At 47.5% G+C, this 14,845-nt stretch overlaps 1 protein-coding gene across 1 annotated transcript in view; it reads left to right on the top strand.

Moving 5' to 3' along the window:
* Positions 1 to 12,218, top strand: part of PLCD1 (phospholipase C delta 1) — a 44,384-nt gene extending 32,166 nt beyond the window's left edge. The window contains exons 9-15 of the mRNA XM_084306669.1: positions 4,737 to 4,898; positions 6,228 to 6,384; positions 6,684 to 6,800; positions 7,957 to 8,135; positions 8,666 to 8,798; positions 10,684 to 10,833; positions 11,215 to 12,218. Coding sequence (XP_084162795.1) covers positions 4,737 to 4,898; positions 6,228 to 6,384; positions 6,684 to 6,800; positions 7,957 to 8,135; positions 8,666 to 8,798; positions 10,684 to 10,833; positions 11,215 to 11,306 — 990 coding nt within the window. The 3' untranslated portion in view covers positions 11,307 to 12,218. The remainder of the gene's footprint in view (positions 1 to 4,736; positions 4,899 to 6,227; positions 6,385 to 6,683; positions 6,801 to 7,956; positions 8,136 to 8,665; positions 8,799 to 10,683; positions 10,834 to 11,214) is intronic.
* The last annotated feature ends 2,627 nt before the right edge of the window (positions 12,219 to 14,845 follow it).

The raw sequence follows: 14,845 nt of genomic DNA, 5'->3' as shown, positions 1-14,845 counted from the left end.
GTCATGAGGGCTGAAAGGACAGCTGAGATTGCTTGCCTCTTGAAACCCAAGGAGAAATTCAGCACAAGTGGCCTAAAATTGGATGTGAGATGTCCTTCTGCTGAGAATGGTGTGGCGTGGCATGGCAGAGGGGATGGGCTTACTGGGGAGATGTCCTAGGGGGACAAGGGGAGGTGGGAGATTGTGTGGAGGACAGGTACCACTATGATGGCTGTGAATCAGGGCAGCCCTTCTGGGGGAAGGAGATATACAGCTCTTAACAGCGTACCACTGCATTGATGTCATTACCAGGCAATTAGAAAAAAAAAGTGGAAATGGAATCTTCATATACATATATATATATAAAAGAACTTTTTTTTCCAAAGAAGAAGCCAAAAGGTTAACCTTTTCATCTGTTTGTACAGTTTGGGTTAGAGTTTGCTTTCTTTTTTTCTCTCCTAAGCACTTTTCAGAACCAGACTTTTATGTGTGTGAATATCTGCTGTTCCTTTTAAATCGCCTTTCTTTGCAAAAGAAATAATTTTCCCCAAATTGGAGGAGAATGCCTAGCCGGAGCTGGAAGCAGTTTGTGGGTGGGATAAAGCTGGCAGTCAGCAGGGGAGGTAGGGGAGGGAAATGAGCCACCCAAAATATCTTCTGTACTTGTTCCCCATCTCCATTTTTTTCTTTCTGACTTTCCCCTTTTGTCTGGGAGTGCTGTGCCTCACTTGATACAATGCCTGCTGCAGGGTGAAGTTGATCTGGGTTAGTCCCTAGGTACCAGAGCAATGAATTAGGATGAATCATAATATTTAATAGTGCTGCTTCAGCAGGACCTTTGCACTGGCACAGACAAGTTGCCTCCAGTGAAGAAGTGACTCTCCCAGGATGAGGTTACACCCAGCATGGAAACAGGTCTCCGCAGGCTGTTACTGGGTTGGAAAATCAGTCTTCAGCGTTACGTGCTGGCTTGTTATTTATCGTCAGCGTAGGATCAGGAAAGCTGCTGATGGCTTTTCAAAACACTGCCTTGTGACCAGAGGAATGATATGAAGAAAGAAACGAGAAACACCAGGGAAAGAAATGTGTGATGCGTGTGTATAAGGGAACGACCCCAGCTTCCCAAAGATGTTTTTCCCATTCTTGTGCTCATCTAACCTCCTGCTTTGCTTGCCCAGATGGACACGTGGCCCCAGCTGGAACAAAAGGGCCCAGATCTACGTTAGTGCATGGAGCTGGGCTGATACGCTCCAGTGGAGGGACTGATCCATTTAGTTTAAAGGGAGAAAAAATGTCAAGGTAGTAAAACATATCCTTTTTCCTCTGTTACTTTTCCTCCACTTTCCTGCCACGTGAACTAGGAGAGTATGTTTGTGGAAAATACATTGAAGCCGAAACATTAAGAACAAAAAAACAACAACAAGAAACCCCTTGGAGTTTCCACTTCCTTGTGCAGCTGGCATGAGGAAGCCTGAGGTATTTTGTCTTAGAAAAAGGGTGGGATCCACCTCTGGGAAGAGCTCTGAAAGGCTATAAATAAAAACAGGCAAAGCATTGCTGCATGGTGTGTTCGCAGAGCAATGTCAGTAATTAAAAGACCAACACTGTTTGTATTTACACTAACAATTCACAGTGCAGCACAAGGCAGGCATCTGGTTTATTAGGTCCCATTTAGGAACAGAGTATTGGGCTACACAGAGCATCTAAATACCTCCCCCAAGCTGCTGTCTTTAGGTCCCAATAATAAATTAAAGGCCTATAGGATAAAAGGCCAAAAGCTACAAAAAAAAAAAGGTTCCAGGAAAGCTTCAGGTCAGTGCCAGAGTTGTAGGGAAGAGCTGCTCCAATCTTTGCTGCTGCTTGTTTATTTATCAGGCCTTTTTGCCTGATTCCTGACCTGCACAGGGGTCTGCCAGGGCCCTTTCCCCCTGTCCTTGCATACCAGCTAGAAATGATGCAAAAAACAGTGTTGGAATGAGACTAAAATAGCTGCCAACATCACATGCTACTAATCAGCATGTCAAGCATATCCAAGAGCTCTCCAACTCTTTGCTGTTGGACACCCTTCACCATGAGGATGGCTTTGGGCTTAACAGACCTGCTTTGGTGGGTGACCCTTTGGACCACGAGCCCCCCAGGTGAGAGCCCCAGTGCAGTGGCTGGGGTCTCAGCCATCCCACACCTCCCGTGTCCCACCAGTTGTTCCATCACATCCACTACTGAGCCCAGCGCCCCCATTCAACATCACCTTGAGCCATTCAGCTCAGCAACTGCTTCCAATATAACAGCAGTAAGGCACAACTGATCTAAATCTCTCAAAATCTCCTTCAATAATGTGCTTCTTCCCCTCCCTTTTTTTTTCTGAGACTTTTTTTAGCTTGTGGTGCTACTCATTGTAAAAGCTGCAACACCTCAGGCTACAGCTGCTCTGAAAGACATCCACAGATGGAGACGTGATAGGAAAAAGTGCTCCTGGTCTGTGCATCTCTTCATGAACGTGAACACGTTAATCCTCACAGCTTCTCAGAAATCTGGGGAGATGGATATCTCCTAAGGTGGCAGTTCTTAGTATATCCACGTACCTGAGCATGCCACTTTGGGCTCCGTTTTACAACTAGTTAATATGGTCAGGGGCATTGGAGGTGTGGTCCCAAGTGGTTGTCTAAATAGACCAGGTGAATCACATCTTAGGAGTGTTCAGTTCTATTTGTTGACTCTAAAGGAGGTGTGAAGCCATAGAAAGTTTGTAGAAGTGGTTTCTGTTAAGAGTCTGACACTCCCACTGAGACCAAGACTGGAAATCAGATCTTGCCATGGCCTTTGGGCTGCTAGCAGGGCAGGAAACCCTCAGGTAAAATAATTGCATGTGTGCAGATCTTTTAAACTCTGCTCTTAAAAGCTTTGCTCCTGATAAAGAACAGAACATCAGATAGTTGCCATGTCCCTAAGGGAGCAAAGCCTTGTGTCAGAACCATCTCATGTGCAGAGCTGAGCTTGCTTTGGTGTGCCATAGAAAAGATGAGAGAGCAGGAACTCTACTTCTGGAGAACAAAGGCAACATGATTTACAAGGTACACAAGGAAGTGAAAGAGCTGCATTTACTCAACTACACTATACGTTCTCAGTGGAGTCCTGCATCCTTGTAGCTTTTCCCATTTTCCTAAGTTATATTCAAGTTCAGGCTTGCCACTGGCAATTGGAATAGCTTTATGGCCTACTTGGAGAGTATTTATTGAGCATTTCAGCTAATGCTTCTTCCTAAGACAAGGGATCTGCTCAGCAGAGCTGAACTGATGAGCTGAGTGTCTCTCCCCTCAGGCTAGAAATACTTAATGTCACATGAAGAGGAACCCAGAGGGTAGGAACAAGTGCTTGTGAGTGTTTGTTTCCGTGTTTGTCAGCTTATTTAAAACCTTTGTAAAGGGATAAGCACTCAAATTTAGGACTTTGCTTCCTAATATCCACGGTAAATGAGGGAGGGCAATGTTTATCACTGGCAGCTTCTGCAGACACATTTTGTCTGGAGTTGTAAAAGCTTAGAAAGGGCTGGTATCTCTGTTGGTAATCAAGCAGCCTGCCCCAAAGACATTTTGTCCCGAATTCCCTACTGCTGAACGGTGAGATGAGGTGATAAGTTTTCTCATGGGACGTTAGAAAGCAGAGGCAGGTAAGAATATAGAGTACAGCAGGATGCTATCTGCAGCCCGTGAAGGACCAGAGGGACTTCTCTGTGTCCCCCTACAACTGTCCCCAGTGCAACCCCTCCAGGCTGGGGCACTCAAAGCATTGCCTGGACACAGCTCAGCCAGGAAGAAGGCTGAGGAGCAGGGTGGCTGGAGGGTGGTTTGGGGATGGGGACGGGGAGGAGGAGGATGCTGTGTTCTGAACGCTCCTTTGGGCCTTTTATTTCCAGAAACTGGTACATTTCTCCCAGCTGCCTCTGTGCAGCTTTTGAATGACAGGGAAAGTGCCCCAGCGTAAACAGATCATTTGTGGTAGATGAAGAAAAATCCTCTTGGCTGCTGCTTCAGGTGCCGGTGCCAGATTTCGGCTCAAACCAAGTTTCATCCACGGTGTAGCGGGTCCGTGAGGAGCTGTGCTGGTCTCCGCGGAGACACGATGCAATTTGCTTGCAGCCACAGAAGGGGAATAGCGTTCTTCGAAAATGCCTGTGTTGTTTTTAAAAAGATCCTTGGTTTTCCACAGGCCTGTCATTTGAGAGCAGTGGGGCTTGTTGCTTTTGCAGATGTGGAAGGGGCAAATTTAGGATGGTGCTGGGAGAAGAGGGGCCATGCTACACGAGTAAAGGGACTGCAGTGGCTAAACCTGAGATCGCCTTTTTCCTGGAATAAGTAGCACCCTCCATAGCCAGCAGTACCACACACGTGGCAGCAAATCTCCCACTGACTTCACTGGAAGCTGCAGAATCTAGGGCTGCTCCTGGGCTGAATTATTTGATTTTTGAGGCGTAACCCATTCACTTGGAGATTCAATCCAGGCAATACTACTGCTCCCTGCTGCCAGGATTGCTGCAGCACCGTTTGGGTTCAGTCAGCCCTCTCCAGGCTTCAGCTTTCCTCCCACAGTCTGAGCTTGCACAAGCACTGGGTCATGTCAGTGGTATGGTGTCAGTGGTCTGGTTTGGGAACTCTTCCCTAGGGTGTCCGTGCCCTAACACTTCACCTGCGAGATCCTTTATGTGTTCTGGTGCCATGTCTGCTAATCGCCAGCTATTTTGTCCACTTCTCTTTGTGCAGCAACTGAAAGGGAAGATCCTTGTGAAAGGCAAGAAGCTGAGCAGACAGGAGGACCCCACAAATGGGAACAACAACCTGGAGGCTGAGGATGTCTCTGATGAAGATGAAGCAGCTGAAATAGAAGATGAATCTGTAAAGACAAAGGTGCAGCAGAAGGGGAAGGTAAGTAAAAAAAAGTAACTGAATCCCTGAAAGGGGCAGACCTGGAAAGGCAGAAAGGCTATAAATTAGATCTTTGTGTATTGCAGAAGGCTTTGAAATCCTGCATCAGGAGGTCTGGTCTTGTTAGCTGATCCTATGCCTTATGTTGGCAAACCACCTTCTAGGTGCGCTTTGAACCATGCTTGAAAACAAACAAAAACAATAGAAATATACTTTTGATACGTTCTCAGCTAAAGCAGTTTTGCTCCGTCACGTGAGGACACTTACTTTTCCAGACTGCAGGTCATTGTGAAGGACATATCCCTTTTGGACCAGGTTCACGGGTGACATAAATGCATTCAGCCCCACTTATGACAAAGTGGATTGACATTGCCTCTGAATCTGGTCTGATATATGCTTTCCCTCGCTGATATGCCCACCCTTTGAGGGCTTTATTTCCTTCGCTGATCTGTGATCAAAAGTGTGTATAATTGTGAAGACTCATTTTCTTTTCTTGCCTTTGGTGGGAGCTGGTGGCTCCCACTTCACCCTTGCATCAAAGCTGTGGAGTCGTTGGCACCAAAGCACTGTGAGAACTTCCTAAGTGAAGATAAAAAAGCCCAAGGTCTGGGGGTGCCCAAACATCTTTCCCTTCTCTCTGTTTCCAGGTCTGCATACCTGGCACCAGGACAGTATGTTCAGACCAGTTCATTGCTAAGGCTCAGTTGTCAGGTTTAGCAACTGGCGACAGCCACTGATGCTGAATTACAAATGATAATGCAGAAAGCAGCAGAAAGGGTCTCCCACCAACAAAAATTGAGAAATTTCATCTGTAGGACACCATGCAACAAGGGGTGCTGGGACAGCAAAGCGCCTCCTGTGTGAAATCCCCTCTTAGCTCACCAATACAGGCCGAATAGGTTCTGTCTGCGTTTATATCCCTAATCACTTGTGAGCTGTAATAGCCAAGGTGAAATAGTCATTCACATAACGGCGTGTGAATGAATGCAGGAGGGACAACCCAGATGAAATGAAATATTTGTGGTGGCAGCACTTGGGAAGTCAGTGATATCACTGGACAGGCCAGTATGGGCTGGTGAAACGTGCCGGTAGCGTTACCTCTGAAGGTGTGAGAGGAGGGATTAGCACTCTGCATGCAGGGAAAAGGACGTAGCAAGGGCAGGCTGCCCCTTTAGCATTCTGCCTAGGGGAGCCCCAAGTCATCACGGGCATATTTTCCATCTGAAGTCAATGGAAAATAAAAGCCCCAGTGATCCTAAACAAAACAGAACCATTACTCTTGAGTAGGACTGCAGAAGCTCCCCACAAACCTCTTGCTCCTTCTTTTAGAGTGACACCCTGAAGCTGGCCAAGGAGCTGTCAGACACAGTTGTCTACTGCAAGAGTGTTCATTTCAATGGCTTCGAGGACCCCAGCCACCCTCGGGCTTTCTACGAGATGTCATCGTTCACGGAGAGCAAAGCTCTGAAACTAGCCCAGGAGTCTGGTACGTATATTCTGGCAGAAGGCCATCCTCTCTTCCAGCCCCCCATAAAGTGACAGCTAGTGGTGGTTAGGCATGAGAAAGAGGCATCCCTAGAGATCTAGGTCATGGTCTCCTTGGCCATCCATATCATTTTGAGAAACAGTGGGAGTGACTTAATGTCACGGAGGTTGTCACCAAGAAGGGCACTTTATGCAGGCCAGAGTCACTGGACAGAACAGGGCTATAAACAGCAGCATCAAAGAAAAGCAGGCCCATCACTGAAAGGAATATTTTTATTTATTTATTTATTTTTCCTGAAGGAAACAGTTTTATTCATCACAACATCAGGCACCTGAGCCGGATCTACCCTGCCGGGTGGAGGACAGATTCTTCCAACTACAACCCCATCGACTTGTGGAACGTTGGCTGCCAGATCGGTGGGTGCAACTGGGAGCTTGGAGGGGGTCAACCTGGCTGGTTTGGTCATAGAATCATTAAGGTTGGAAAAGCCCTCCAAGATCATCTGCTCCAACCATCCCCCTACCACCAATGTCACCACTAAGCCATGTCCCCAAGCACCACGTCCAACCTTTACTTGAACACCTCAGATCAAACTCAGATCTCTCAAGCCCTAGAGGAGGGCCGTACCAAAAGGGACAAGCTGTGGCCTGAGATCTTTCCAGTAGTCAAAGCAGTGCCTCTAGTTTGCTCCTGGGATACTGAAGCCCTGATGGCATTCTCATGTCTCAGAGATGTGATGAAAAGGTCCTGCAGCCTGCTAAGTGAATTATCTTGTAGCTTTCATTCAGAAAACCTGGTGCAGCGTATGTAGGACTAAGGCCCAGGATAAAGCTGGGCTTCTTTAGAAGTGGCTAAAGAGGTTAACATCACCTTGGGGAAATCAGGGGAGAACTGAGCAGGCTCTGGGATCTGTGTGCCCTCCATTTGTGGTATTAATGAAACTGTTCACAGACACTGCTTCCAGATTTGACATCAATGCTTTTAAAAAGATAGGGGCTAATTCGAAAGGTTACAGAAAATCTGCCTGGTGTTAGGAGAACTGTGAGGTTTGATCTATTTTGGGCAAAGGACAATAAAGAGGTGATTTGATCACAGTTTCTCTACTGGACTGCATAAGGATTTCAGACTGTGAGGAGCTCTGTAGTGTAACCAGCAGAGGTCCCTGAGGGTGGCAAATGGAAATAGGTGTGTTTGGGCTGGAAAATAGGTCTTATAATGAGGTTAAGTAGCTAGAGAAACGATCTGCGAATGATCTGTGGCTTCATGAATGGGTTTATGTGAAAGATGTGGTTGTTCAACCAGGTGACGTGAATTCAGTGCAGGACATTTTTTGATCCTGTCGTAGGTAGGAAGAAAACTGAGGTAGCTACCATGGCTCCTTCTGCCTCTAACATCTCTGAATGGAAGAAATCCTCAGGGGAAGCAGGCTTTGGGGGTCAGAGGTTATCACTGATCTTTGCAGCATGGAAAAGTCAATGGTTATGTCCATGAAATGTAATTTCATGTGAACAGAATTGGTATACTATCATTGATTTATCTGAAAGTGACTGAATTTATTTGTTTATTTTGCAGTTGCCCTAAATTTCCAGACAGCAGGCACAGAAATGGATGTCTACCAGGGTCGGTTCCAGGACAATGGGTTTTCTGGGTATGTCTTAAAGCCGGAATTCCTCCGGGATGAACAAACCAAATTCAATCCAAAATCCATCACAGAAGGAACATGGGGGACAAAGAAGAAGCTTCTGCTTAAAGTAAGAATAGAAGTCGGAAACTTATCTTAGTAGCATCCATTTTTTTTGGGGGGGGGTATAGGTTGTGCCTTCTCCTGGTCCCACGTGGGCAATGTTATCCCGGCCCTACTCATTTCCCACTGCCAGTGTCTCCGCTTCAGTCCTGCATGGGCTGTCATCTTCCAGGGACTCGCTCACGTTTAATATTTGTCAGCAGTAGAGGTTAATGACAGTATTCACCCTACAGGAACACACAGGCATTTTATAGACAGGCAGTCAACAGTCACTGCTGTTATTTCCAAGTATCGTCTGATCATTTTGGGGAGAGACAGGAGTTGACTTTTCCCTGACCCAGACCAGCTGGCTGCACTGCAGCAGCGTTCATGAGGTGCTTTAGCTCCTGACAGCTTCCTCTGAAGAATGTCACAGTGTTGGCTCTAAAAGACCAACACCAGCAACAAGTCCTGTGCTCCTGGAGAAGGAGAGGGATGTTTGTCAGGGAACCCCCTCTCCTACCGATGTTCTGACCTTTTCCTCTGTTTCCTCCACAGATCATCTCTGGCCAGCAGCTGCCCAAGGTAAACAAAAGCAAAAACTCCATCGTCGATCCCAAGGTAACGATTGAGATCCATGGCGTCCAACAGGATAACAACAAGAAGCAGACCAGAGTCATTGAAAACAACGGTAAGGGATTTTCTTTCATGCCGTGACCCCTGGGGCAGTAATTCTTTGGTTTTGTGTAGCAGTGTGTTCCTCATCAAGACCTGCTGCCCTGTGGCCAGGCCTGCCCAGATGCACCCGAGCTGGCTCACCCTAAGCAGATCCATCAGATGCTGTTGGTGTAGTTCAGTGCAGTGACCCTGGTTATACAGCTAGCCCCACAAACTGTCCCCATGGGGCATTTCTTTCAGGGTTTTTTCCGTCTCTTCTCTGTCTGAGGTGTTTGGAGATAGAAATTACCTGTAAAACATCAGCCAGGTGAATTGCTTTTAGGTTGGCTGCCAAATCTGCAGACCCAGAGCTTTGGAAGTGCTCTTTACCTCCATGCAGCTGGATCTGACCTGGGACACAAAGTTTCCCACCAAGATCTTCCCAGAGAAGGCCTCTGGTGAGGCTGATTTTATTTAGAAAGAGCCACAAACTCATGAAAGAGTGAGGTTGGAAGGGAGGTCCAAAACAGGACCTAAGTTAACTCACGTTGTTCACTGTATTGCCTAGATGGATTCTGAGTATCTTAAAGGATGGAAATTGTCCACGCTGTCTGGGCAAGTGATCCAGTCTTTCAGGGGCTGAATACTGTGGCAGAGACAGCAGAGGGCAGGTTCAGCCCTCTCTTCCGTGGGAAGACAAGGCAGTAGGAGTCTGAGAAATCAGACCTCCCCCTCCTCCAGACAGACAGACACATAGGTATACCCAGACACATGCACGCACTGCTTTTCTGCGTGAAGCAAAAGCCCAGCACTAGAAGGGCAACGCATATTTTCCTCTCTGCTGACATTGTTTCCCTTTTCCTCCTTTCCTGTTTGAGTAAATCTGGCCTGGCTCCTAAAGCTCATGGTCATTTCCTTTGCCTACAATGATTTTTAGAATGTCTCGAGTGGAGGCTAAGGAACATTTTAGACCTGCCAGGCTTATTCCTCAGGGCTGCTTAGCACATCTCCATGGCCAGCCCACAGCTGCCTGGAGAGGGGCGAGAGAGATGCTGGAAGGGAGCTCAAGGGGTGCTGAAGGGAGAGTAGCCCCAAAATTCCAAATAAATTGCAACAACCCAACCCAATTATTTTGCTATGGTGCTGTCACAGACCCTCCTAGCACCTTCAGGGCCAGCTGACAGACCACTGCCTCCTGCTGAGTCATCCACAGACCCTCCAGGACTGGCAGGCTTGAGCTGATGTTTTGCTGTCCTGGGGCCTCCGTGGTGCACAGGCTGTGCCGATGGCATTGGGGTTTCAAACAGGATGTCCTCTTCTCCTGTTTGTTTCTGGGGAGTGGTTTGTTGAAATTGCAGGGAGCACCCGCAGTGACTTAGTGGGAGAGCACTGCGCTTGCTTTTTGTCTCTCATTTGATGGGGCTGTTGTCATTTTGTTTGCTTTGTGAGTCTGGATCACAAGATCCTTAGACATAAAGCCCCAGAGAGCTGTCATAACACAAAGGCACAGTTTTCTCCACTTCCCCCGGGTCTGGGGCTGTAAAAGTCTGCTGCTGGTCCAACACAACCCAAGATGTCTTATCCATGTATCAGCCAGTGAGAGCCTTTGGAGCAGGGCTGAGTCCAGCCCCATTCTGCCCCCTGCTGCCTTCTGGGGATGTGGTGCTGAGGCCTGCAGTGAGCAGCCTAAACTGAAGGATTTATTAATTAATACCAGGCAGCGATTCAGTGTCAGAGTTGGGAACAAGTTTCAGCATCTCCTGAGACCTCTGACCTGGGTCAGGTTAGGTTCCCAGTCAGGCCAAGTCCCCATCCTTATTTGCAAACATCTCTGACCAACATTCTTGCTCGTGAGCATCTCCTACCTTCCTCCTTGTCTGCGAGCAGCTCTGATCTCCGTCCTTGTCTGTGTCGCTCAGGCTTTAACCCGAAGTGGGAAGAAGAGTTTACGTTTGACATAGAGATCCCTGCACTTGCCCTGGTCCGTTTTGTGGTGGAGGACTTTGACATGTCTACCAAGAACGACTTCATCGGGCAGTATACGCTTCCCTTCACTAGTCTGAAGCAAGGTAAGGCCCTCTGCCCTCTTCCTCACACCCACTGATGCCTTTGGGTATCTCCAGTGTCCTACATGGGAGGTCCAGAGCCCAGAACACTTTGGGTCAGGACAGGTCCTTGCTCTGGTGTCTGGACAAGATGATAAATGAATTACCGAGCAGCTGTTGCACGCTGACTCCTGGGAGGGGACACGCTTGTCACCAGGGGCCTTGGACACGTTGTGTTTTAACAATGCTCAAAGCCATGCCTCTCTGACCTAGCTGTTCTGTGGGACAGAGGGAGCAAAGCGCTCTCAGAGACGGGGAAATGTTCCTGCAGGGTCTTGGCAAACGTTAGGAAATGTTTTTCCGACCGGACTAAAGGCCGCTCTCCATCTGTGTCTGTGCTTCCAGGTTACCGCCACATTCATCTCCTGACCAAGAACGGCGACCCGTACTCCTCCTCCACCCTCTTTGTCTACATCAATATCCAGGACTGCGATTAGCAGCTCGGCTCTTCCAGGGTGCAGCGGGCCTTGTTACAGCCCTAGGAGGAACGCAGCGTGTGTCGGCTGCCAGTGCCAGGGTCCCACCTGATCCCCAGTGCCTTCTCTGGAGCAGCACACGGTGCCCCACAGGGCCCTGGTCTGAAATAGCCATCGACTCTCTCCTTTCTGCGTGCTGGAAACATCCTAATGCTGCTGTTGAGATTAATCCTTTCGTACCTGTCCAACCAATCCAGCTGTGTTTTTTAGTTCACTTTACTTTAGTGTGATTTTCAATTCTGCTTTTAGCAAGAGGATAGGGACTCCTTTTTCGCAAATTACAGCGCTTGGTGTGGGTTCCGATCAAGCATCTGGACAAAACACTCCACATCTGTGCAAGAAAAATGCACCCTACCACTGAAAGCAGTGGCTAGATACCAGGTGACTTCTTGCAGCTTCAGATGTCAGACATCCTTCACCATCTGAAGTCCTAAACGAGGACACAATTCTCCTCTTGTCTGTTACAGATTAAAAAGAAAGCTGCACTACAAAGGGCCACGTTATATAACTTGACTTTTCTTTTGTATTATAATAAAAAATACATGAACACTACTCTGCCTGCGTGCCTGGCTCCCAGCCAGGTCGCTTTGCATTCAAAGCCTGGCTCTTACCCTGTGAAGGAGAAAGAAGCTGCCGAGCGGCAGATTTCCCTCTAACCCAAAGTGAAATCCACTCAAAGGGACCTCAGAGAATGTCTTCTGCCGATGACAGTGGAAATACACTGAACTGACAGTAGGGCTTTTTTCTTTTTTTTTTTTTTTTAAATGCAGTAAAACTTTGCGTTTTTATAGCAAAACCTCCTTTTAACACAAGAAGTGGCGGTAGAAATGGTTTTAAATGTTAGCTCAGTCCCAGTTGCACTGTAGAGGTAACCTAGCACAAGCAGAAAAAAGTGTTTTGAACAACCCAATATTTATGGCAAAAGGTGTTTTTTTTTCAAGCACAACTACAGAGTTAAGTGAATAGTGTTGAGATAAAATAATATATGTTTTCCAGTTCCAGCTATGTTACTAATGCTACGTTAGACTATTAAAAGGACAACAAAATAATCTGGAAAAGTCCAATTCCTCGTCACTGTTTGCCTCTTTGACTTACCTGAATGCAACACGGATGAATTTGGAGACAGACCTGCTTAATTTCTTAAGTTTGTCAGTCCTCTGGGGGGTTTGTTTTTTCGTGGCTGGCATTGGAGAGGATGGGCTTCTACCAAAGAGGTTGATTTCTGTTTACACAAATTCCAGTCCATTCAATCCTCCATCTTTTTCTGAGTCTAAAATAGCTTGGATTTAGTGATCCTTGGGCCCACTGCAAAACTGGGCTTCTTTTAGTCCGACCTGGAGTTTGTTATGCTGCAGTAATGCTGGACACATTGATTTTTCCTCTTCACTATAATTATCTGTGATGTTGTAAACCATTGCCAGATTAAATGTGAATTATATCCACACCAAAAAGGCTGAAATTGACTTAATTACCTGCGGTTGAAGGAGTTTAAGAGCAGCAGAGGGCACTGAGGCAGAGCTGGGTGTCCTGCAGTGACATGGGCTTTCACTCAGCTCACCTCTAGGACAGGGAACATCGCACCAGGAGGCACGTTGGAAGGCCAAGGTTGGAGCATCCTTAGCTCTACCTCAGAGACACCCTGAGTTTGGTCCACCCAGGCTCCCAGGATGCTCCGAACATTTTGTTTTAAGGGTCTGGGAGAGGTGAGAGCTGGGGGAGATGGGCAGGCAGGGGCAGGACCTCACTGTCCGTCCATGGTCAGGGTGGGTTTAGATGGACTACGTGGAGAAGCCAAGGCTGCCGCTGCCTGTTGTGGAGGTAGGCAAGATCTGTGGGAAGGCAACATCCCTTGTGGGATAGGTACAGAGGTCAGGGGAAATGGGATAGGTAGAGGGGTCAGGAGAAGAGCAGCAGATGTGGGCCACGACCCACCAGATGCTGCAGCAAAAGCAAGAAGTGGCATGAAAGGGAGGATGTGGGTGAGAAACTGCCCTTTCCTTCATAAAACAGAGGCAGAGAGTAAAACCAACTCTCCCCATGAGAAGAGAAGAGCGGCAGCAGTTTCCAGCAGGCCTAAATATTGGAGATCTATTATTTGTAAAACAATAATATAAAAAATAATAATAAATAACCCTGCTGGTTTCCGAGTCCTGGTAGGACTGCTCTGTTCCCATTTGCTGGTGAGCATCATGGCAGCAGGAATGAAAGCAACACATAGCAAAGCAGCTTCATCTCCCTTACCTGATAGTGTTGCCACTGCTCTCCGTTGATTGCATGATGCTTATTGAGGCCCCCGCCAGGGCTGATGGGTGGAATCGCTGCATTTTATGAAGTAGCACACACAATTCGTTAATTTGGGAGCTGGCATGAGCATGCTGCAGCGGGGCAAAATAAATATTGTACGTAGATTGCAGCTTCCAGCTGTGGTAGTAGTGTTGGAAGAGGGATAATGTGCACTGATTATATCCAGTGTGAACACAACAGGAGCAGTCACACCAGCAATTCGGCCAATCTGCGTCTCTGCTTGACTCTCACCTTACTCTTCATGGGTGTTTCTGTAGGTCTGGGGCTGGACCCTCAAGCAGAAATGAGATGAAGTGGTGCAGGAGCATGAAGGTTACTTCATATAAGCCACATGTGGTTGTGGCTTATATGAAGTAACCACCAATTTGTAAATGCAAAGATCTGTCCAGAAGAACCCACTGCCAGTAGGTCCGTGCCTCCAGACCTCCTGGGTACTGCAGGAGAGCCCTCTGCTCCTCAACCAACACATCGGCAGCTCCTCAGCTCCGACCCCACGTCCCTACAGCAGGGGTGGGCAATCAAGCCACCTGCTGAACAACGTGGGGAATGGGGCTTTCAGGAGCAGAGTGCATGGGCTGGGGAGACAAATGGACCAGACTGTGGTGTTTAGGACTCTCCTTCCCAAGGAAGATCACAAATTCCATCAAAGACCTGGTGTTTGAAGGAGCTGTGGCCCTGCAGAGCTTTTCTCCACCACCGTCCTACCCCACACACCGACCAAAGACACTTACAGTGCTGCTGTTGGCTGTTTATTTGGAATCACTCATCAGGCTGGAAATAGAGTAAAGCTTTAAAACCACGTCTTTGGGGTTTTTAAACATATGTTTTTCCTCCTTTCTTATATAGTTGCATCCCTTCATCACTGATCACTCACTTTTCCCCCTGCCCCCTCCAATCAGATTGAGCTCATACCCCAAACCCTCCTGGCTTTGCCAAGGCTCTGGTCTGTGGGGAGGTGGGCTCAGACTCACCTGCCCCCAGTCATGCTCTGAGTGGGACCGGAGGTGGTGTCTGAATGGAAAAAAAAAAAAAATCAGTCTTCTTGGGCAGTCAAAATCAACAGCTGCATCTAGCCTTTAATCTCATCATCTTCTTGAAATAGATTAGCTAATAAATATGCTCTAAATACGTATTTTTTCCCAACCCATTTTTTATGTTTTCCTTGCATTAGGCTATGCATGTTAGTCTATAATTGA

This window comes from Netta rufina (genome assembly GCF_964035555.1).
Source record: "Netta rufina genome assembly, chromosome: 2".
Classification (NCBI taxonomy): Eukaryota; Metazoa; Chordata; class Aves; order Anseriformes; family Anatidae; genus Netta; species Netta rufina.
The sequence above is the reverse complement of the archived record's forward strand: the minus strand, read 5'-3'. Positions and strand labels throughout refer to the sequence as shown.